General features: G+C 50.0%; 1 protein-coding gene across 3 annotated transcripts in view; it reads right to left on the reverse strand.

Annotated features, from left to right (window-relative positions):
• LRRC71 (leucine rich repeat containing 71) overlaps window positions 1–25,255 on the reverse strand; it is a 1,520,862-nt gene that overhangs the window by 1,220,007 nt on the left and 275,600 nt on the right. For all 3 annotated transcript variants that reach the window (XM_069604555.1, XM_069604558.1, XM_069604556.1), the window contains one exon: window positions 16,815–16,955. In XM_069604555.1, coding sequence (XP_069460656.1) covers window positions 16,815–16,955 — 141 coding nt within the window. The remainder of the gene's footprint in view (window positions 1–16,814; window positions 16,956–25,255) is intronic.

The raw sequence follows: 25,255 nt of genomic DNA on the forward strand, positions 1-25,255 counted from the left end.
CTCGTTGGCTAGACATGGTAGTTTAATGGCCATGATATAGATTGCGTGGCACCGCCCTTATCGTCCGGACCTCCTCCCTTTGGCTCGCCCTTTTAGGTTTCACTGCACCAGCCCTTCCTTTGCTTCTGAGACACTGGTTCTCCCAAACCCCCCAAACCCCATTCCTGCCCCTTCCCCCCTGTTAGGCAGAAACCTGTGCAGTTCCCTCTGGGACCACTGCAAAAGATTTAAGAATACAGGTGGGTGGCAGTAAACCCAATTGGTAGCAGTCTGTACCACCCAGATTTACCTGGTAGCTGTGGCTGAGCAGTCAGACTTCTCTCAAGAAGAGTTAGGCAGTATACAGAGTATTCACAATAGGTCAAAAGAACACCGTAGAACAAGCAAACACTGACCAGAGCTTGGTGTAAAAGAGATATAATTATTTATTTAAAAACACATCTAGTTAACCACACTGGCACCGATTTTAAGCAGTTCAAAAACACGGTCACTAAAAGATATACACTCTCTTCAACGATTATTAGACAAGTCTTAAGTAAAGCAACACTTATTTTCAGACAGCCGTGAGCGCTTAACGAAGATGGCACTCTAATCAATCGGTTAAAAAGGGAGAGAAAGGCAGAGCAAAGATAGAAACAGATCCCAACACTTTCGGAAGAACACAGTAGGAGAAGAAGGCAGATTAAAACCGTAAAGTCAAAGTTAACAAGGCCGGACCCACTTTAAGAGGCTCCGGACGAAATGTGTCCAAGGTCACACGGTTGAAAGTGCCCAAAAGTCTCGCAAGGGTTTCAGAAAGAGTTGGACCAATAGAAAGGGACCAGTTAGATGGTCAAGGCAGCCAGCCCAGTCCAGAAGGTTAAGGGATTATTGTTACCTTGTAGCAATCTTTAGAAAGGGAGGCCTGGCGGACACGGTACCTTAAAAATTGTGAGAATGCTCCAGCGGGGGCAGTTGTTCCTGGCAGCGGGTGCAAGTCGGTGCTTCGTCCGGGGGAAGAGAGGATCTCGTCGTGGAGGAAAACGGGAGTCTGTTGCACTGCCAGGGAAGAAACCGGCCGCGGAGTTCTCAATTAAAAGGAGCAGTCCTTTTATTCGCGGTCCAGTGGTAAGTGGTTATCCAGTTGCCGGGGTGCTTGGCAAGGGCAATTCGACCACAAGACGTCCTGGGCTGCGAGCAAAGAAGGTAAACTGATTGTGCCCACCAGTCAAGGGAAGAAGACTCTCCAGCCGGGAGATCTCCTCTGTTGTCGGGAAGTGGTGAGTCGGTTCAGCAGGGCTCCACTGGTGGTGTCGTCGTAGCAGGTTGGCTCAGCTTCTCCCTCGTCGGATTTTCAGGTCCTGTGGCGACTTCTGAAGTTCCAGTCCCAAAAGCCCTGCTTTTATGCAAGAAACATTGATTCATTCAGCCTAGCTGTCAATCGAACATGCTAAGTGGTGAGCCGGCCAGCTCACCACTTGGGCTAATCACACAAGAGTGCGACTTGAGTTGCCAAGGCAACTCAGTCCAGGGTGCCTAAACCCCCTCCCACACCCCCTGTGGTACCCAGACAGAGTGGCACCACTTTGGAGGGCTTCTGTGTAGAAGCCCGCCAAAAGTGGAACAAAGGGCTCGAGCTTTGGTTTGAAGTTACAGAGGCGAACACAAACGCCATTTTAAAACCGAGTTCTGGCAGAAAATACCAACCGGTGAATTAATATTAAATAAATAAACCGGCGGTATGTTAGAGGCTATGTTAAAAAAGTATTAGCCTCGAACAATGGGAAAATCCCATAGAGATATATTTGCGGTTGAATATAAAAAGTAGTATCCACTGCCACCAGCCAAAACTCGACGAGGGGGGACGGGACAGTACCCCCTCGAACAACAGACCCAGGGGCAATCGAATTGCCCCTACCAGTACGTCCACAATAGGATGGTTTGTACTGGTTCTGTTAGTAATTTGGGACTAGTAAAGCCAATGGTGACTTTACATGCCCTGGGAGACAGTAGTCAGTCCCAGGGTATGGAGTCTATGGTGGGGGGTCACTATGACACCCCAGTGTTACTGCACGGAGGGTGCGGTGTAACACACATAGAAAAAAACATATGAGACCCTATGGAGTAAAAGACCCCATAGCCCATGAAACACATTAACATTCAAAGGAACACCACACATCATGTCCAAGAGTGGGAGAAAAAGAGTCTCACTCTTGGCAGGAGAAAAAAACAAACCCCAGAAATCCAGCAAAGCTGCTGGGGGACTCACTAGGTTAGGAAATTCAGCCTAAACAGAGAATTCTCCCTAACACCCCCCGTCCCTCTGGCAGTGTGAGACGACTGGCCTCAGCCCCCCTCGAATCAGAACCTCGAGAGTCATCCCATCGAATGCCATTCAACTGTTCTAACGCAGGACCGCCCCGTCCCATTCCAAGAACTGAGCCCCCCGCCACCAAGACCCTTATAGGTGTTGCTGAAATTCTCAAGCTTGCCAAAGCCCTTATCTGCTCCCCAGGCATCCTTTTCCTGTTCCGTAGTCGGGATCCTATGCTGAAGCTTGCTCCCAGTGAAGATCCATTCACTTCCGGCATTCCTGGTCCTTCCCAGGTGTCGGACCCTTCTGGAGCGGCTGGATGTCGTTTCTCCTTGACTACTTTGGCCGGGCCGTAGACCATTCCCACTCTCTACGTTCAGTCCGCTGGGTCGAAGGCGGAGCGGGTGGAGGCGGAGGATCCTCTTCCAACCCCAACAGGGCGAGACCCTATTCACATGTGGTAATCCTCTGAGCATTCCCTTGCCATTCAAAGGCCAGGCCAAAGGGGTGTAGCCATCTGTAGCGGGTGCCTTGGGCTCCTAGGTGGGAGAGAACCGGGCCCATTCTTTGGCATTTGATTAGGGTTGCTTGCGCCAAGTCCTGATATAACGCTATTGCCTTCCCGTTATACGCGAGTCGGCCTGTCTTTCGTGCTGCAGAGAGAATTCGCCCCTTGACTGTATAGCTGTGCATTGCCACTAGGACATCTCTGGGTCTAGCGCCTGGCTCTGCTCGTTTGGGACCCACTCTGTGTATCCTATCGAATACCAAGTCCTACGTCTCTGGCGCTTCCATGAGATCCACAAATATACCCTTAACAGCTTGGGGCAGGTCGTGGTCCTGGGTGTCCTCTGGAAGGGCCTTAATACGAATATTCAAGCGTCTAGACCTGTTTTCTAGGTCTTCCAGCTGGAGTTCCAGGTTATGCGTGGCTGTCGTCAAACGTGTCAAGGAGGAAGTCCGTGTCATGATGCCTGCCCCCGGAAGACCAGACCAGGCCCAGCAGCCCCGGAAGCAGGCATCATGCCACTTGGAGCATGCCCAAAAGCCCCAGTTAGGGGCTGTTTGGGTACAGTCCTGGCGCCCATGGCGCCAGGCTCATGAAGATAAAGTCAGTCCTGGCGCCATGGGCGCCAGGCTCATTATTGATAACTTACCTGAAGCAAACCATGCTGCATACTCACCTGAGGCAGACCATGCTGCATGAAGACTCAAGCCAAATGAGGCTTAGGAGGGATTATTTTACTGAAGGGACTATTTTGTTACTTGGGTGGGGCTGTGGAAGAATACTTACCTGGATCTTCTTCCAAGGCTATTTAAACCACGCCCGGACAGCCACACGTGCTTCGCGTCATTCTGCTTGCGGCAGCGTAACGCTCACCGTGTTTTCTGCAGCTCCAGTCTTCAGCCACGCCCGCTTCAGTCCTGGGACTCCTGAAACAAGAAGACAAAAAGGATAAAGGTTAGAACAGGAGTTTTAACTTTAATCCTTACCTGAATCCTGATCCATTTCGCCACGGAACTGAAAGACAGAAGTCTTTGAAGCATCGCTTCGCATTCCTACGGCGCCGCGCTGAACTCACCTGCTTGGCGGTACTTCAGCATTCCATCACGCTCTCTCCATCTCGCGGCCGCCCTCCGACACCTAAGGAGACAAAGACAGCAAGGTGAGCAAGGGGACTCTCTAAGGCCATACAAGCTACCCCAAGGACTTACCTGATTTACCACGGGAGGTACTCACCTCATTTCGGGTCGGCGCAGTCAACTCTGCTTCATCGCCATACCCCGGCTCCTAAGGGGAAAAACACAATAGACTTACCTGAATCTTACCGAGTGCCATTTGGAAATCTTCGAGTGGATTAATCGGCAACCTGCAAGGAATCGGACAGAGTGAAGAGCAGACATTTGAACTCTTATGAACAATTGGACTTTAGAGTCAATACTGGAACTCACCAATTCCTCTACGCCAGTGAAGTAACTGGTCATCAACGCGCCCCTGCGGTCGACGCAGGATGGCTCATCCTTCCAAACCATCAGGTGAGACTAAGGAGAGGACATCAAGAGTGATCAGTGGGAAGACAACGGGAGTCGGGAAGGTGGGTTGACACTCAATTCCACGGGTGGTTAATTCCTCTTCTCCTTTGCAGAAGAATATTCTTGCAAGCCAGACAAACTAGGCTGAGCGGGCCAGTCCAGTCCGTAATCTCGGCGCTACACGTCACGCTGGTGGAAATAACAGCGGCCCAGTTCCGGTCGACGCCCCCGTGGGAACCAGGTGAGCGTAACAGTCCGTCTTCCATGCGTCCTCGGCTAAGTCTTGAATCGCCCTCTCGTTTGTGTCCACTCTTTCTTCTTTCTTGCTAATATCTCTCTTGATCTCCTTAAGACCCTCTGCCATATCCTCCCTACGCGTGTCCATCTGCCTTTGACCTGCTGTGGTGATCTTATCCACTATATCGGCTAAGAGGAGCTTCAGTGCCTTTTGTGTAATGGGTTTGTCTTGGGCCTCAGGGTCCGCCTGGGGGTCCCCCGCGGGCCACTCTTTGGGGGACGATCCCTGGGCGTCCTCCGTTTCCTTGGCCCATATCCTGGTCAGCACATTCTCCTGCGGTCACCTTAGGGGTCTTTGCAGGGGTTGGGCGTCCTTGGTTTTACTCTTGGACATAGTGACGGCACCTCCGGGTGCTGTGCTGAGTGTTTGGGCTTCCGGGTTTCTCCAATAGGAGGCAGAGTCTGCAAGGTCCACCGGGCTACCGTCCAACGGGGGGCCTCCGCCCTTGATCAGCAGAGTTGGATGAGTGCAGATTGGCATCCGATGGAGGGGCCTCCTTGTGGGTGTTGCTGCTCTTGGTATTTCTGTGGTCTCTGCTACACTTCTCCTGGTCAATCTGAACAGCGCAGTCTAGGTGGAGCCTCCCCGATTGCCCAAGAGTGAGTGCGTCTGGTCTTTGGTGTGATAGTGACCCGCTCTGGGCGCTGCAGGGCTGGGGTAGTGTATGTCAATGTGTTGGGCCTAAGGGGGCTTGTGCTAGTCCTTTCAGTGTAATTACACAGGAGTTTCAGACCAGGGCAAGGGCGCCCACGGAAGAGGGATGGGTCTCCGAGAGGGGGGGGGGGGGGGTCACCCTACCCCTCCGCTCATCTCCCCTCCCCTCCGTAGACCTCGAGATCGCCAGCAGCCTATAGGATCCAACTCCAGGGGAGGGTGGTTCAATGGGGGCGGGAGAGGCCCAATTTGGAGCAGTTATAGAGGATAATCCTCGTGGACGATGGTGTTAGTAGGCCCAGGGAGGGAGGGCCAACGTTCTCACCTCTCTCAAGGAGATGCTCCCTGGGGTGCGGGGTCCTCTGCTGATCAGGCGGGGCCTGTTCTGTGCTGCTGGACTCTGGTCTTGTTGGTGCTCCCGGCCGCTTGCACTGCTGTAGCCGGTGGAAGCTGCTCTCCTCGCGGAGGCAAGGCCCCGACCGGGCACCCCCTCCAATGCCTGCAGTTCCGCTTCTCGCAGGAGGTGTGGGCGGCGCCGTCAATGGGCAGGCGCTGGCTTCCGCTCCCCACCGACCCGGACTCTGCCCCCAAGTCCCTATGGTGAATCGAGGGGGGGACGTTCCCGTGGAGGAGGGAAGTGCAGGGGACCTGCCTCGGGCCGCTCCACAGGCCCCCCAGGACTCGATCTGAGGCTTCTTTCCGTGGCGGTGTTTGGGTTTCCGGGAAGCTTCTTTCTCGTTCACTGGTAAGTTGCCGGGTGCTGGATGCGCTCTGGATGCTGCGCGGACACGGCAGGCACCACGCGCGGGTCCGCCGATCCGCTCTCCTCGACCCACGCAGGACCAAGGATGTTCCTTGTTTGCTTCCGTGTCCCCACGGGGAGGTCCGGCATCGGTTGTTATCGCCTGGGGAGGGCTACAGCAAACAACAGGCAGCTTTGCAGGGCCTCGGGATCGGGGGCACGGTGGCCTGCAGTGTTTACAGCATCGCGGCCTGTGATGCTGGAAATGCATCGGAGGGACAGGGCTTCCGTATCCTTGTCCTTTACTGCCATTTTATCGTGTGTTCGGTCGTGTTTTCCGTGCAGGAGTTCATGTGGGACTCCTGGCGGTGCAGCTCTCTCTCTTTTGGTTTGGTGAACAGACCCATGGGATACGCTTACGGCACCCATAGGTGGGGTACAACCCTGTGCCCCTAGTGTATGTTTTTGGGCACCTGTGGGTGGCCCACAGAGCAGGGTATGGGCTGGTGGCAGCTCCATGCTGAATTTGACAGGTGCTCTGAGTATCCTCCATTTTGGGATACCCAGGCCCTGCCATTGGAATCAGTTGATTCCTGATGGAAAACAAGATGGCCCCTGTGGCCTCTTGCTTTCTATTGCCTGTTACCTTGTTTTCCTAAAGTCCTGGGAAGCCCTGACTCTGTCCCTTCCCCCTGACTGGCTGTTGGGTGGAAGTTCCATATATGGTGTTGTTGTGAAGTCCAGTCCAAACTGGCTGGAGCCTTCCCAGGGACTGTATGTTGTGGGTACGTGCTGTGGGTGGGACCTGGGTGAATGGAGTGTGTGACCAATATGCACTTCTTGTTGTGGCTGTCTGGTTTCTGGTATGAGAGACAAAGACTGAGACAGCCCTGCACGAAACTGGCCTGAATGCAGTGTGTAGTGTTGAATGACTGGGTACTTGTCCCAATCCACATTCTTTGTTGTGAGTGAGAGGGAGGAGGATGGCCTGAATGCACTGTGTGCCTGATTGGCTGACTGACTGCATGAATGCCCTTCTGTATGATTGGCTGCTGAGTGTGAGCCAGCAGTGTGGATGAGAGACAGGATAGTATATCTGGGGACCTCTCACCACTGGAAATTGGTCAGAAGCTGTGTCTACACTTGAAGAGTAACTGGAACTGCTGATCCTCGACGCCCAGCTGGAAGAAGAAGACTTGCTGTTGCATTTGCTTCAACCTGATCTGAAAGCTGCCAAACTGGTCAAGGACTGATCCGAGAGAGGACCTGGTAAGGCACCCTCATCCCATGCTCCGAGGGACCAACGAGCACCGCTGACCTTCGCCGAAGCTCCCTGGAAGTCAGACCCTCGAAAGGCTGCCGACCCGAGACGGGACGGGACCGCTGAGGAGAACGAATTGAAGCACCCGGACTTCGCCGCTGTCGAAGTCCATTGCCGTCGACCAGGGTTCGAAGGTTTGTGTGACCGCTGGAGGCCCGTCGAAGTTGTGTTGCCCAGACAAGGGGAACTCTTGACGCTGTGCCGCTAACGACCGGAGCGGCCCGCTCCTTTGCCTAAGAACATTTGAATCAATGGACTCCCTTGTCCGCAACATCGACCGCTTTGTCCCGCCGGAGAAAGTCAAGGCCGCCGACGTACCGAGGAGAATCCGCCGGTGGGTTTCCCGCCACCCAGAGACCACAAAGACTTCGACGACTCGACGCCCTTGCTGGGCCACAGTTCTTCAGAAACTCTTTGCGGTCCTGAACAATCAATCGCCGAGGTGCCCCGCATACCTCATCCTCGCAGGATGTCGCCGATGAGCACCGCCTGGATCGACGTCGTGGTCTCGGCACCCTCGAACTTCTCATCGACGCCGTCGACGCCAAGTTCACTTTCTTCAACGCCTCTCGACGATCCGTGACTCCTGCTTGAAAGGGGGTCACTCACGAAGGATCCATCGACGCTTCTTCGAAGAACTCTACTCCACCAGGTACATTGGGGGGGTAAAAACATTATAGGAGAGAATAAGACTATTGAGCAATATATGGACTGGGCTTGTGCTATATATCTTTATTTCACAGATTGCCCAGGTGGGGGGGATCTCCACACAGAACTGTGTCTAGGTAGAGGCCAGTAATCTGCCTATTGTTTCAACCATCTTGCTTTTTCTCCTTTCTCTACTGCTGGTTTCCTTGTTATTGATCTGTGTGACATTCTAACAGTATAGATGATGCACTTTAATGAGATCTGATAATATTGGTGGTACCACTTTAGAATTGTATATATTTACCATTGTTGATTTCTGAGTACAAAGTGCGTTATTGTGATAGTGTACATACCTTTGAATATTAATTATATAAAGACTGTGTTTTCAGTAATACAGTGTGTGGACATTCCTTTGTGGGGGTTCGGGGACTACACTGTACTTAAGAACCAGCCTGCATCACCTCCTGAGAAGCTAGACCTTGATTGCTCGTCCATTGCTACCACAATAGAGAATCTTGGCCGGGGTCCTCTGTGCCTCTCCTCTACCATATAGAGAGCAGATGTATAGACACCCCCCTCCAGTCTTTACACTGGTGGCAGCGGTGGGATGCTTATGGTTTTAAGAATCAGTGTATAACCGTGCCACTTACAAAATATCTGCACTTTATTATATTAAATTAAGGTTTAGTTGTGTACAAAATAACTGCATTACAAGCAATGGAGTCTATTGCAAATGGTAAATTGACTAGGATGAGTTTAGAGGCTCTCCGGAGTGCTTGTGAAGCCAGGGAGTTAGACTTTGTGGATAAGTCTAGGCCTGAGCTGATAGCTGCCCTGGTGGACTACCAGACTGATGGTGAAACTCTTGATGAAGAGGGGAATGCAACCAATGAGGACTCTGCCCCTGGGGTTTCTGCTGAATCTGTTTCTGGGAATGCCACCATTCCTGCTGCCTCTGTTCCAAACCCCAGCACTGCTCTTCAGGGGGAAGCCCTGAAGATTGAACTTTTGAAATTGGAGCTACAACGGGAACAGTTAGCCTTTCAATACATAAAGTTGGCAACCAAAGCCGAGTTGAAGAAAGAGGAGTTGGCACAGCAAGTGATACTCAAAGATAGGGACACTGAGCACCAAAGAATCCAGCTAGAGAAAGCTAGAGTGGAGACTTTAGCTAAACCAGTTGAGAGTGGCAGGTCCCTAGCCACCAAGTTTATGAAAGATTTGGTTGGTGTGTTTGCGGAGGGTTCCGATATCCTCCAATGGATTGAAGCGTTTGAAATGGCTTGTGCAATTCATGATGTTGACAAAAGAGATTGGGCTAAGTGCTTGTTAAGCAGAGTGCCTCAGACTGGGTATGACTGTATTCTGAAGCTGAGTGTGGAAGAAAGGGGTCAGTATGAGTGTATGAAATCTGCTTTGATTGCCAAGTTTGGCAAGACACCTACCCAATACCTTAAAAGGTTCAGGGATTTTAAGAAAAGAGAGAATGTGTCTTGGGTTGACTGGGTGAGTGCTGCGCACATGAACATGATGGTGTGGATTGATGGATACAAAGTGAAAACGTTTGTTGAATTGTCCCATCTGTTGTTTTTTGAGCATTTTTCTGAAGCCTGTTCACCAGAGCTGCGTCAGTATGTTGCTGACCAGAACATTTTGGATCCCTTTAAGCTGGCTAGGTTGGCTGACAAGTGGGTCTCCCACCTCCCCTAAGGACTCCAGTGGGAAGGACAAAGACAAAGAAAAGGGGGCCTCTCAGAAAGCTGAGGAGTCCCAAAAGCAGTCACAGTCTGGTAAACCTAAACCCCCCCTGTCCTAAAACCCAAAGATCTAGTGGGGATAAATCATCTGTGGGTGGGAATAAGAGTAGTGGTCCACCTGCTGCAAAGCAGGCTCCTAGTGGTTCCAGTACCGTACCCCGCACTCCCGGCACTTGTGCACTTGTTGGGATTGTGGGGCTCTGGATCCAAGAGGGGTGACTCCTAGTGTAAAGGTAAGGCACTTGGGGTACAGGCTATCAGCCTGACCTACTCTTACCCCATGTCTGAGGTGTCCTCCCCTCTACAGGGTAGAAATCTCTACATTTGGTGCCCCTGTAGAGATTTCCTTAGTGTCCCTTGGGGCCTGGGACTAGTACGCGGAAGTACTGGCGACTATCCCACAGAACACCTGTAGATTTTTGAGAAGTGTCCTCTTGAATGGCCAGCCTTCTACTGGTTTGAGAGACACTGGGGCAAGCATGTCAGTGGTGGACAGGACCCTGCTCAAGCCAGAGGACTATGTAGGTGCTCCTCTGAGAACCACCAGGTTAGCTGGTGGGCCTCCCAAATTATCGCCTGTAGCCTTAGTCACACTCATAATTGGAGACAAGACAGCAAAGCTTCCTGTCCTGGTTCAGGAAAGTGTCCCTGCTAACATTCTGTTAGGTAATGATCTAGTAGAGTTGGGGTTGATCTCGGATGGTCTTCCCATGACTGCTGCTGCAGTCACTAGGTCACAGGTAACACAGGGTCTGGCTGTGAGTCAGGTGCCCGAGCCAAAGGCGAGGCCTAAGGCAAGAAGAAGGAAGACCAAGAAGGCCACCTCTGTGGAGGGAGCTCCTTCTCTTCCTGCTGTTCATACAGCACCCATTGGGATCCATGCTCCGGACGGGCTGGGCCCAGTGATAAACCCCCGTCTCAACTCCTGTGGGAGAAGAGCCAGAAGACTCTCCTGTGGGAGAGGTTCTCAACCCGGAGGATCATCCCGATCTTCAATGCTTGTTAGTTGAAGGGGGACCCTCCCGGGCAGACTTCTGTAAGGGTCAGAGAGAGTGCCACTCTCTCGAGGGTCTGAGGAAACAGCCCTGTCCCAGGCACAAGGAGAAGTGCCTAGGACCTTCCGGATATATTGGGAGGGTGAGCTCCTTGTTCGTGAGCCCACTAAGCCTGAACCTGGTGCCCTCAAGAGGTTGGTGGTACCCCAGGTTTACAGGCCCTTCCTACTGCAGTTGGCGCATGAGGTGCCCTTGGCTGCTCATCTTGGTACCAAGAAGACTAAGAAGAGGTTCTCTGCCCATTTCTACTGGCCTCGGATTGGGAGTAGAAGTGGAGTCCCACTGTAGGACCTGCCCAACTTGTCAGTTCTCTGGCAAGACTGGAGGCAGTGTCATTGCCCCAATGCAGCCATTGCCAGTGGTTGGCACACCATTTTAGAGGGTGGGCATTGACATCGTCGGTCCCCTGGACCCTCCCACTTCAGGGGGACATCGGTTCATCCTGGTTTTGGTAGATCATGCCACCAGGTACCCTGAGGATATACCCCTTCGGACTGTAACCGCTAAGGTGGTTGCCAGGGCTCTCCTGGGCATTTTCACCCATGTTGGATTCCCTAAGGAGGTTGCCTCTGACAGAGGTTCCAACTTCATGTCTAGTTACATGAAAACCATGTGGAAAGAGTGCGGAGTAACCTACACGTTCTCCACCTCTTACCATCCCCAGACCAATGGTCCGGTTGAGAGATTTAATAAAACTCTCAAGGGCATGATAGGTGCTTTGGAAGAGCCCCTAAGGAGGAAATGGGATCTCCTCCTGCCATGCCTGCTGTTTGCTTACAGAGAGGTACCTCAAGAGGGTGTTGGTTTCAGCCCCTTTGAGTTACTCTTTGGACATCCCGTGAGGGGGCCCCTTGCCTTGATCAGAGAAGGTTTGGAAGCCACCCCTCCAGGTCCTGCCAAGCAAGTGGAGGACTATGTGTTAGGCCTCAGACGGAGGATGGCAGAGATGATGGGTCAGGCAACAGCGAATCTCAAGGCCAGCCAGGAATTTAATAAGTACTGGCACGACCTTAAAGCATCGCAAGTGGATTGGACTCGGGACAGGAGGTCCTTGTGATGGATCCTACCAAGCCTCGGGCATTGGCAGATAAATGGACTGGACCCTTCAGGATAATCTCCAAGATGGGCGAGGTCAATTATCTGGTTGACATGGGAGCCCCTGGGGTAGCCCCTCAGGTATTCCATGTTAATAGGCTCAAACCTTTCCACAGGCGAGCAGAAGTCTCATGTCTCTTGCTAGCTTCAGAGCAAGAAGAGGATGAGAGTGAGCCCCTTCCTGATTTGCTGCATAGCAACCCTCAGGATGGCTCAGTGGACGGAGTGCATCTCTCTCCCGATTTGACAACAGAGCAGCAAAGGGCCTGCAGGACTCTCTGTTTTCACTGACGCCAGGCCTTACACCGTGGTGTAAGCACGAGATTGACACTGGTGACAGTGTGTCTGTCAAAAGCAGGAGTTACCGTATGTCAGATACTGTTAAGAACCACATCCAGGCTGAGGTCGCTAAGATGTTGGATCTGGGTGTTATTGAACCCTGAACCAGTCCCTGGTCCAGTCCCATGGTCCTTGTCCCCAAGGCAGGTTCCCAGGCAGGTACCAAGGATTGGAGGTTCTGTGTGGACTACAGAGGAGTCAATGCCGTCACCAAGACTGATGCGCACCCATTGCCCAGGGCTGATGAGCTTGTGGACACCATAGGTGCTGCCAAATTTGTGAGCACCTTTGACCTTACCTCAGGCTATTGGCAAATAGCTCTGACGGACCATGCCAAGGAAAAGATGGTGTTCTCAACACCAGAGGGACTCTACCAGTTTAGGGTCATGCCTTTTGGGTTGAAGAATGCCCCTGCCACCTTCCAGAACTTGGTCAACCATGCGCTCAGTGGGCTGGAAGCCTTTTGTGTGGCTTACTTAGACGACATTGCCGTCTACAGTTCCACTTGGGAAGAGCAATTGACACATCTGGATAAGGTGTTGCAGGTCTTGAAAAGGGCTAACCTCACTATCAAGCCCACCAAGTGCCAGATAGCTCAGGGGAAAGTCACATATCTTGGTCATGAGGTAGGAGGGGGTAAAATCCAACCTCTCCCCAGTAAGGTACAGGATGTACAGGACTGGGAGACTCCCACTACTCAAACCCAGGTGAGAGCCTTTTTGGGCCTCACTGGGTATTATCGCAATTTCATGGCAGACTATGGAACCATAGCTGCACCACTGACAGCTCTGACTTCACCCAAACAACCTAGGAAGGTTAATTGGACTAAAGACTGTCAGAGGGCCTTTGATGGCTTGAATGAAAGTCTGTGTAGGGCACCTGTGTTGTGTGCGCCTGACTACAGCCGACCCTTTATCGTCCAGATGGATGCCTGCGACACCGGAATTGGAGCTGTCTTGTCCCAGTTAGATGACAAAGGGAGGGAACATCCTATCATCTTCATCAGTAGACAACTCAAGGGTAGAGAACTTAGGTGGGCTACTGTTGAGAAGGAATGTTTCAGTGTAGTTTGGAGCCTTAGGTGTTTTAGGCCCTACCTTACGGGGTCTACCTTCAAGGTCCAAACAGATCATAAGCCCCTGAAGTGGCTTATGCAGATGAAGGGTGAAAACCCGAAACTGCTCAGGTGGTCCATTAGCCTGCAAGGGCTAGACTTCACCATAGAGCACACACCAGGGAAGAGTCACGGTAATGCAGATGGCCTTTCCAGAAGGTATGTTGACCGTCTGGATGAGGATGTCTATCCAGTGCGACATTAGGCACCCTCCACTTCAGTCTGGGGGGGGTGACTGTGATGCTGGAAATGCATCGGAGGAACAGGGCCTCCGTATCCTTGTCCTATACTGCCTTTTTATCCTGTGTTCTGTAGTTTTTTCCGCGCAGGAGTTCATGTGGGACTCCTGGCGGTGCAGCTCTCTCTCTTTTGGTTTGGTGTACAGACCCATGGGATACCCTTACAGCACCCGTGGGTGGGGGTACAACCCTGTGCCCCTAGTGTATGTTTTTGGGCACCTGTGGGTGGCCCACAGAGCAGGGTTTGGGCTGGTGACAGCTCCATGCTTAATTTGACAGGTTCTCTGAGTATCGTCCATTTTGGGATACCCAGGCCCTGCCATTGGAATCAGTTGATTCCGGGTGGAAAACAAGATGGCCCCTGTGGCCTCTTGCTTTCTATTGCCTGTTACCTTGTTTTCCCAAAGTCCTGGGAAGCCCTGACTCTGTCCCTTCCCCCTGACTGGCTGTTGGGTGGAAGTTCCATATATGGTGTTGTTGTGAAGTCCAGTCCAGACTGGCTGGAGTCTTCCCAGTGACTGTATGTTGTGGGTACGCCCTGTGGGTGAGACCTGGGTGAATGGAGTGTGTGACCAATATGCACTTCTTGTTGTGGCTGTCTGGTTACTGGTATGAGAGACAAAGACTGAGACAGCCCTGCACGAAACTGGCCTGAATGCAGTGTGTAGTGTTGAATGGCTGGGTACTTGTCCCAATCCACATTCCTTGTTGTGAGTGTCTGAGAGGGAGGAGGATGGCCTGAATGCACTGTGTGTCTGATTGGCTGACTGATTGCATGAATGCCCTTCTGTATGATTGGCTGCTGAGTGTGAGCCAGCAGTGTGGATGAGAGACAAGATAGTATATCTGGGGACCTCTCACCACTGGAAATTGTTCAGAAGCTGTGTCTACACTTGAAGAGTAACTGGAACTGCTGATCCTCGACGCCCAGCTGGAAGAAGAAGACTTGCTGTTGCATTTGCTTCAACCTGATCTGAAAGCTGCCGAACTCGTCAAGGACTGATCCGAGAGAGGACCTGGTAAGGCGCCCTCTTCCCGTGCTCCGAGGGACCATTGAGCACCGCTGACCTTCGCCGAAGCTCCCTGGAAGTCAGACCCTCGAAAGGCTGCTGACCCGAGACGGGACTGCTGAGGAGAACGAAGTGAAGCACCCGGACTTCGCCTCTGTCGAAGTCCATTGCAGTCGACCAGGGTTCGCAGGTTTGTGTGACCGCTGGAGGCCCGTCGAAGTTGTGTTGCCCAGACGCGGGGACCGCTTGACGCCGTGCCGCCAACGACCGGAGCCGCCCGCTCCTTTGCCTAAGAACATTTGAATCGAAGGACTCCCTTGTCCGCAACGTCGACCGCTTTGTCCCGCCGGAGAAAGTCAAGGCCGCCGACGTACCGAGGAAAATCCGCCGGTGGGTTTCCCGCCACCCAGAGACCACAAAGACTTCGGCGACTCGACGCCCTTGCTGGGCCACAGTTCTTCAGAAACTCTTTGCGGTCCTGAACAATCAATCGCCGAGTTGCCCCGCACACCTCATCCTCGCAGGACGTCGCCGACGAGCACCGCCTGGATCGACGTCGTGGTCTCGGCACCCTTGAACTTCTCATCGACGCCAAGTTCACTTTCTTCGACGCCTCTCGACGATCCGTGACTCCTGCTTGAAAGGGGGTCACTCAAGAAGGATCCATCGACGCCTTGATTGCTTGTCCATTGCTACCACAATAGAGAATCTTGGCTGGGGTCCTCTGTGCCTCTCCTCTACCATATAGAGAGCAGAGGTACAGACACCCCCCTCCAGTCTTTACACAGCCATCTTGGAATCCACCGGCAAAATCGATTTTATTTGTTATGTTGTTAGACCATGTCCTTGTTTCACCACGTTGTTATACCTCGTGACACGATGATGGAAAGTATTTATTGTCTGTGTTTAGGAAATGAATTGCTTTTAAGGTTTCGGCCGAAATAAAGCTAAGTTTGAATGCAACTCTATTTGACATGCTAATATTAAAATGATCTCCGAACCAAGGCCTGTACCTATACATGCAGCATTGACATGAACCGAATCAAAGCTGACCTGGAGTGGAAAGCAGAAGAAAGTAAAGCAGGAGAAGCATTGAACCAGAAACTCAGTGAGGAACACAGAACTGTGAAATTACTGACAGGGAAACAAGGGCACAGCAAGGTTTGACAGCTCAATAACAAACGGATTCTCATTTACATGTGAGCATCCGTGCATCATGTGCAAGAAAGTAGCAGTGCCCCGGTATTCTGAGCAATGGCACGCAGATTCTGAAGATAGTATACTTAAATACTCGCTCCTAGTGCACCAACAAACATAGCCTAAGGACAGGAGGTGACAGTACACGTTAAACATGCACATAACTGCACTGATCGTGTCTCAATCCACAATGGAATACACTAAAATGCATAGTATATTAGCAGTTGCATTTTACGTTCTATAAAAACTCCAACTCTATATGCACTGGACAGGGATGTTCCCTGTCACAGTGACCATCTTAGTATTGGTGTTGCTCTCTTGGGACTCGTTCAGAGTTTAACAAAAATAACTGTTTTCTGAAAACATTCCTACTGGGGTCCATGTGGTATGAGTCATAAATAAGCGAGAGTCAGCCAAACCGGACTTCCTGTCTGGGGGCTAGTTCTGAGGTACAGTGTGCAGGCTTCAAACTCCCCAGAAGGGTATGGGGCAGGTGACAGGGACATTCTGGAAGCCATTGGTAATGAAGAGGCACTGACCCAGATATTGCACACCTATCCGAGCACAGATCTGAATTACGAGACCTTCCTTTACTCAGAGAATGAAAAACAGTACACATGACATGTGGAGGGCAGTCCTGTTAGTCCAATGCCCCTCATTGTGGGAGTACCTTCAGAGGGCAACGGCATGGAAAGAAAAACTATCAAAGCAAGCCTTCACCTAGATAGCTTTGCCTGATATCCTCATTACCTCAAAAACATCCTCTTTTCCCGTAGTGCCTGGATTCACGACTTGGGACGGTCAATGTGTGTACCCTTTTCCATTTCCTCTTTTTCGCTCTATCCCTGGCGCATTAAAGGAACAATGTATGCATATGGCAAATGAGCCAAAACTTAAAAAATAAATCGAATAAAATGCATATTTGAAAAAAGCACAACAGGAGCTTCCCATGTTCCAGGTGGTTAAGCTACACAACCATGAATTTTGATGATGGGAAGTTTAACCAATGATGTCTTACCTCGAATGAAAATGTCACGGGCAGACTTGGCGTCCTCACTTTCGAGACGTATCTGAAGCGATGGTTTGAAATATGTGAACTTATCCCATACGATGGACCCACTCGCTTGCGAGTCCTTCTCAGATGCCACGTCAGTCTCATCTGTAGAGCAGAAAGGGTATATGGTATTTCATGAAATGGACAAAAACACTTCCATCTCTAACTTGGCCTTCCCTTAAATGTGTGTGGCGGTGTTGCTTAGATCAGCAGAATAGATTTTAAAAAACACAGGCATTGAGCTCCTATCTATTTACAGAGCCCAATAGTCTGCCGATGCTGAGAGTAACATCCCTCCCACCAAGACCACATCTTCCCAGTGAAATTCATAAAAATAAGCTGAATATGAAATTTCGTTTGGTGCATTGCAGAGCATACTAAAGCTCGAGAGCTCATCTCGAACCAGACTGTTGTAGTGTGTGCCCTGGGCAACATTCACCCGAGAGGAAAATAAATAACACGGGAAAGCACCATTTAACAAATCAACTGCTGTAAAGAATGCTGTGCAGTCTAACCGGCCAATCAGGCCCATGAACACGGTTCCGCTCATCCTAAACACGGCTGCCGGTTTGATCAACACAGACAATCAAACCTCTGACAGGACTCATCTTCTGGACTTCCATCAGCTCCCAGTCAACCAAGCTTTAAGATCCACTGCACAACACAACAGGTCTTCTGCAAAAGACACCCATCCTACTTTCAATCACTGGATCAGCCATTATCTGCTAGAGACACAATTGGGGGTATGTGTTGTGCTGGCAGTCAAAACAGCATGGAGAGACCGCTACCCCATAAAGGGGTTACCTCGTGGAAGCCCATGCTGCAACACAGTCACTTTTTAATACTCACAGTTCAAGAAAAAAACTCCTACACTGATCGTTAAACAACTGTCCCGATTGCTCCTTTCCTCGGCCTCATTAACCCTCCCTTTGTATCAGTCCATTTGATTCTCCTCTTTTATACAAGAGCTTGCAGCCCCTGGGCAGGATGGGCAGGCCAAAAGCGGTTTGCTGAACCAGTCAGTTTACGGTATATGTGTCAGCAAACATGTAGTACAAAGAAGAGTTTGAAATGGGGGCTGCACTTCTAATCATAAAGCAAACCAAGGTCTGGATACACCTAGTGGGGGCACAATAAGACCCTCTCCGGACAAGCCCTGGAGCTGGTGATCAGCGCAGCAGAAAAGCTCTTCACTTAATAAAACAAAGGACAGGAGTTCATAATCTCCAACTGAACAGTTTGGTAGAAACGGAACACAGGTTGGCGATCACAAAACAACAGAGCTTTTGAGAGAGTTGCTTCATTTTGGGCGACAAGCTGCACAATATATTTGCGTCTAGGAATCATGCACATCTGGTTGGTTCTAATGGGTATGCAGCCAGGTGTGTGTTTACATGTTTGTTAAATGTCATCTTTTACTATTGCCTCCCCCCCATTAGGGGGTGTGTGGTATTAATTCAGCAATAAAGTAGAGGCGGCAATAAGGCTACTACCATTGCAGTATTTGTGACGGCCAGGAACCTCAAGGGATGCAGTACCTTTACAGGATGGAATCCTATCCCAATAATAAATAAAGCCATGGACACTCTGAAAGGGACGGCAAGCGTGCGTGCGGAACAGCCGAGCGTCAAGCCGCTGCTGTGCCGGCCTAGCTAAGGACTCTTGGCTGCAGTGCACTCACGTGTGCACGTTAGAGACAAGACCGGGAGAATGCGCTGGTTTTCTCGGCCTCACTTTCCAAACACAGAAGGCGCATTCTACTGCCTGCAAATCCCGCAGCGCCACCGTGGCCCCTATATTAGCGGAATAGCTCACGCAAAACGGGCATTGTGGAAAGGGGCAAGCACATTTTATATTTGTACTAATCATGATGATAATAATGACGCTTTCACCTTTACAGTGGACGAACACGCGTCCAGATTCACCAAACATTTCCAGGGAGCTTTCCTACCAAGTCATGAACTGTTACAATGCAACGCCATCTGACAGCGAGGGTGGATGATAAAAAACAGATGGTATTTAAAATACTGTCTGCTTTATGATTACCACCGTACTCATAATGGAGCCCCTACAATTCAATAAGTTAAGTGTAACCGGCTGTGCCAGCTCTGCCTTCAGCAATATTACTTCTCTTATACAAACATCACTATGTGGGTGGTTCACAAAGGTTACAACAAAAAGCACACATTTTAATAGTTATATCTGAACTTGCTTCACACTCCTCCCAAAATTATAGGATGACTAAATGTTAAGATGACAAGAGTGATCTAAAAGAGGAGAGATACTTCTCTTGGCTGAACAGCAGCAAGAAAAAAGGGAATTTCAGGGGATTTTCTAGAATTCTAAAGCCGTTAAGATAACTCAGCAGGCTGAGCGCTTGTTGCTGCCATGTGTGTGCGATCTTCAGGTCGCAGGTTCGAATCCTAGCAAGGCCAACTCAGCCTTTCATCCTTCCGAGGTCGATACAGGAGTACCAACTTGGGTTGGGTGATATTGTATGTAAATATATTCCACGTAAGGCGATTTAGCGAAAGCCTATATAAATAGCACATCATTATAAAGGTTTGGAATGTGTCTGCTACTCATCATACTGACAAAAGTAGTCTTAGTCCATAGTCCCCTTTCCTGGAGGAAATGGGACTACAGACGAGCGGCACAGTCGTCACTACGTTGAGTAACATGTTGATACTCTTATGCCCCGTTCCATGTCCTCCATACTCTTGGGAGATTTTAAAGCATCCCGCAAGGAGGTGAGCTTGGCTGAACCTATGTAGCAAAAAGATTCATTAGAATCACGTGCACAAAGGTCACATCATTCCTTGAACTGCAGTCGAGAGAGTAGTGCTTACAGAAAGAATGTGGATTGGCCCACGTTGCTGCCTTGCAGATATACAGGCAACAGAGGCTGGTAATCGCCCCCAGATGAGCAGTGAGCTCGTAAGGAGGGGCACTTGCCCAGTATGGCAGAGAGCAATCATCATGCCAGTCAAGCCTTCAATGCTTATGTACACTGCTCTGTTCCACAAAGGGTCACGAACAGCTGTGTTCCTTTTCTGATTTCTTTTGTTAGTTTGAGGTAGAATGTTAATGGTATTGCCACGTCTAAAGTGTGCATGCTCCTTTCTCCCCCCAATGCAACGAGACGGAAATGAAACAGGTAGTGGTATATCCTCAATGATATGAAAATTACCTACAACCTTTGGCGGAAAGCTTGAGTTGGTTTTAAGCACTACATCTTCCCCTGTGAAAAAATATATATGGGGCCCCCCTTCAAATCCAACGAGGCTAAAGGCTTGTGCATGAGCACCACTACCACCACATTGAGATTGAGGCGCCGTGGGGCTACTTCGGTGGGAAAAGTCTCAGTAGCCCAATGAAGAGCGCTTTCACTAAAGGGTTTGCTAATGAGATCACTATTTTTCGATTTAGGTAGGGTCCTATTACTCTCAAAGTTCTGAAGCAGAACACAGACACCCCTGATTCTGCTCAGTTTGTAATAAAGGACAGTACACCATCCACATTTGCTTTCCCCAGGCACCGGGAACGCATACATTTACTTGCATATTGGGATCTGGTGGACCAATTCCTGGCTGCCTTAATGATTTCCATATTTCTTTTGGACATCCCCAGTCATCAGGGACCAAGTAGCTGAAGAAAGATTGTGCGTTGAGGATGAAGAACCAGCCCTGTCTGGCCAACTGGCAAGCGGCTGCGGTGAAGAGGGGTGGTGGCATTCAACATTTATGATTTTGGAGGTCTGAAAAATAGATATTTTTCAGCCAGGAGGGATCTACCAGGATTATCCGACAACTGTTCGCTTCAATTTGCATAAATTGTCTGACCATCGCAGGTGAGCAAGAAGGCACCCCTCTGACAATCAGCACCCTTCCCTTTCCGAGATGCACAGAGCTCACATTCCTTGTGTACACAAGGCATGAAACACCTCTAGAAATGTCTCCCGACTGTGTTCCCACTTGTGTAGCCTGTGTGTGTTCTCTGACTCAAGGCATCCACCCTGATGTTTTCCTCGCCTGATGTTAGGGAGAATTCTCTGTTTAGGCTGAATTTCCTAACCTAGTGAGTCCCCCCGCAGCTTTGCTGGATTTTTGGGGTTTATTTTTTTCTCCTGGCAAGGGTGAGACTCTTTTACCCTCACTCTTGGACATGATTTGAGTGTGTTTCTTTGAATCTAGATGTGTTTAATGGGCTATGGGGTCTTTTACTCCATAGGGCTTCATGTGTTTTTGTGATGTGCGTTACACAGCACCCTCAGTGCAGTGACACAGGGGTGTCATAGTGACCCCCCAATATAGACTCTATACCCTGGGACTGACTACTGTCTCCCAGGGCATGTAAAGTCACCATTGACTTTACTAGTCTTAAATTCTGAACAGAACCAGTACAAACCATCATATTGTGGACGTACTGGCTGGGGCAATTCGATTGCCCCAGGGTCTGTTAGTCGAGGGGGCATGTTTCCATCCCCCCTGATCGAGTTTTGGCTGGTGGCAGTGGATACTACTTTTTATATTCAACCGCAAATATTTTCCTATGGGATTTCCCATTGTTTTAGGCTACTATCTTTATTTAATTATTTACGGTAGCCTCGAACATACCGGCGGTTTATTTAATTAATATTAATTCTCTGGTTGGTATTTTTTGCCAAAACTTGATTCTAAAATGGCGTTTGTGTTCTCTTCTGTAACTCCAACCCAAGTCGAGCCCTTTGTTCCACTTTTTGGCGGGCTTCTCCACAGAAGCCCTCCAAAGTGGTGCCACTCTGTCTGGGGTACTTAAGAGGGGTGGAGGGGAATTTAGGCACCCTGGACTGAGTTGCCTAGGCAACTCAAGTCGCACTCCATCCTGATTGGCCCAAGTGGTGAGCCGGCTGGCTCACCACTTAGCATGTTTGAGTGACAGCTAGGCTGAGTGAATGGGGGTTTGCTGCATAAAAGCAGGGCTTTGGGGACTGGAACTTCAGAAGTCGCCACAGGACCTAAGAATCCGACGAGGGAGAAGCTGAGCCGACCTGCCACGACACCACCACCGGTGGAGCCCTGCTGGACTGCCTCACCACTTTTCCCGATGACAGAGGAGATCTCCCGCCGGAGAGTGTTCTTCCTTTGACTGGTGGGGATAACCAGTTTCACTGTCGTTTCGCTTTCCCGACGTACCTCGTGGCCGCCTTGCCCGTGCCAAGAACCTCGGCAACCGGGATACCACGTTTTACCACGATCGCGAAACAAAGGTACCACCTTTAACCGGAAGACTCCGCGGCTGGTTTCTTCCCTGGTAGTGCAACGACCTTCATCTTTCCTCCAAATCGAGATCTTCTCTTCCCCTGGACGATGACGCAACTTGCACCCACTGCCAGGAAGATCTGCCACCGCTGGAGGATCCTTCCCACTTAAGGTACCGTGTCCCGCCTGGCTTCCCTTGCGACCGACTGTATGGGGTAGATTTAGCTCCCGGCTTTCGAACCTGGGTTAGTCTGGGACACCCTGGCTAAACTTTCTTAAAGCCTCTCTCAACCCTTTTTTTGAACCCTCTGCAAGACTTTCTAAGCATAGTGTAACTGTGTGATCTTGGGCGCATTTGTGCTCTGCTCTCTCTAAGAGTGGGCCCAGCCTTTGGACTTTGGATCACCAGTGACTTTTTGCTCTCTGCCTTGCTAACAGTGTTCCTGAATCTTAGAGGGGTGTACCTTTTCCTATTCTGTCTTTTTCCCTCCCTTTCTCATAAACTTATCGGAGTGCAATCTAGTTAAGCACTCACCTCTGTATGAAAATGAGTGGTGTTTACTGTGACTTATCTGATAAGGAAAAAGGGGTGTATATATTACAATAGTAACTGTGTTTAGAATATTTTACAATAAGAGTGCTGGAGTATTTCAACTGTGTGTTTTTAAATAAATAATTATATACTTTGATACCCAAGCTCTGGTCAGTGTTTGCTTGTATTCGTGTATCTGAGTACCTATTGTGTATACTTTGCATACTGCCTAACTCTTCTTGAGGGAAGTCTGACTGCTCAGCCACAGCTACCAGGTAAATCTGGGTGGAACAGACTGCTACCAAGTGGGTTTACTGCCAACACCTGTAGTCTTAAATCTTTTGCAGTGCTCCTTAAGGGAACTGCACAGGTTTCTGCCTAACACCTGACAATTGGGATGCTATCGGGGAGATTGTGTTTTTAGACACCAGGTTCACATCCCTTTTCCAGGAGATACAAGAGGGGGATTTTGTATTGCATTGCTTTTCATTTCAACAAGCAAATCAATACCCAGAGACCAGCCACTATTGGTAAGCCTGTCTTCTCTGCCAGGACAATGCCTTTCAATTCTAGATCATTTGTGTATTGAATTTGTTCTTCTGGATTCTATAAGTTGTACATTTCCCCAGCAGTCGAATATTGCTCCACCAGCCTGAGGGGGATGCATTTGTGGACAGCATCCTGGTCAGGGAAGGGTACTCTCACACTGAGATTTTTCTCATCCATCCACCAATGGAGGTCTACATGCAAGCATGTTGGTATTGAAATCTGTTCTGTTCACGGATGGGTTTCCGGTCACCACTGAGCTAACAGTTGTAACTGGATCACCCTCACGTGCAACCTGGCTAGTAAAACCACTAGAATGCAGGATGCTAGCAGACCCAGGAGGCGTTTATGTTTTATGACTGGTAGAAATGACCTTCTCGGGCACTCGTGGCAGATCCAATTCAAGCTCATCAGTTCCTGAAGGTGGAAAAAAATGTTCCCCTGTGTGCAGTCGCACATTATTGATATATATTGTAGTTTTGAGATGGTGTAAATGTTGACTCTTACATATTTATCGTCATGCCCAGTGCATAAACCTGTTGTATGTCTAGCTTGACCCCACAAAAGGGTGGATCTACGTATCAGCCAGTCATCCAGATATGGGTGGAGATGGATCTGCTATAGACGCAGATGTGACATAAAGGCTTCCATTACCTTAGTGAAAAACCTTGGTGCCAATCTCAGTCCGAATGGAAGCACCTTGTAATGCTAGTGTGCACCTTGAATCAAGAGTCTGAGGTATTTGTGGTGCAGGATCCAAATTGCTTTATGCATTTAAGCGTTCTGTAGATCGAGGGTGTCCAACCAATCCCGCTCCAGTAGAGCAGACAATATCTAAATCAACGTGACCACCTTGGAATTCTTCTACAGGAGGAATTTGTTCAAGCTGGACAAGTCAAGAATGATTTTCCAGCCCACACTGTCCCTTTTTGAGGAGGCAAAAAAACCCCACAAAAAGTAGCCCCGAACCAGATTCTCCAACTGGACTCGTTCAATAGCAGTCCTTTTCGCAAGGTTCAATGAAAATTGTTGGGGATGGTGAGGGTGGGCAAGTTGGGAAAAGCAAAAACCAACTTCATTAGTGGCAAAGTCAAAGGATCCGATGTTATTGCCCTCCAAGATAGACGGTATGGGGAGACTCGCTCCTCAACCAGGCATCGAGTGCAACTTGCCCATCTGAATGTCAAACCTTCAGTTTAACTACCAGGGTTGACACCTCTGCTCAAGAACCCCTTCACTATCCGTGCTTGTATTGCCAGTGGAACTGTACTCTGGCTTCTCCAATCTTTGCTATGGTGCGAGCCAAGAAACTCCTAAAACCAATCGTAAAGTGTACTCATTGGTGAAAAGAGAAAGGTAATCACAAGCAGGATATCTTTGAAAAAGCCCTGCATGTCTGGTCTGGTGAGAAAGTGTTTGCATCTATTCATCTGTATATCAGATTGGTTTTTGAAGCAATGTCTGCATGTTGTATCCTGCAAAGGATGGGTGTGTGCGCAGTCTGCAAGAACTGGGCACTCGTGAACATTTCCCTGACCAGGCATCCACTGTACACAGGGCTAAAATGCTTGGGTTTGCATGGCACCTGTTGAACCCATGGTGTTCGGTTTACTTGTGGTCCAGGTTTCCACAGAGTAGGGAGATTGGGGGGGCGCCAGTACTTCCCCGATGAGGCCAGAACGTGCCTAGTGCAGACCCATGCTTATTGACTGAGGGCACCTGAGGGTTCCAGAAAGGGTTCATGGGTGGCGACCATAGGCCGGTAAAATCCTGCACCGACCTCTCCAAGTAACAAGCCTTGAGGTGGTGTTGACGATGGCCTAAACAGTTATCCTTCACTTGCAGTAATGGGGTATGCTTGGCTCCACCTGTGTTATTAGCAGCGTGGGGGTTTAGGTCTTCACCACTTCCCAGGCATGCGGCAGAGGTACAGATGTGGACAGGGTTTCCTAAACTCTTGCACCTAGCGTGGAGATTTCTGCCTATCGTCTCAAAGTTCTGTGCCCAAACGGAGTACTGTTGGTTGCCATACACAGATAGGAGTGCTTTTTAGAATGGGCGCAGGCACCAGTGAGCCAGGTGTGCAG

Source organism: Ambystoma mexicanum, chromosome 1p (assembly GCF_040938575.1).
Source record: "Ambystoma mexicanum isolate Mex_15411 chromosome 1p, UKY_AmexF1_1, whole genome shotgun sequence".
In the NCBI taxonomy this organism is placed as follows: domain Eukaryota; kingdom Metazoa; phylum Chordata; class Amphibia; order Caudata; family Ambystomatidae; genus Ambystoma; species Ambystoma mexicanum.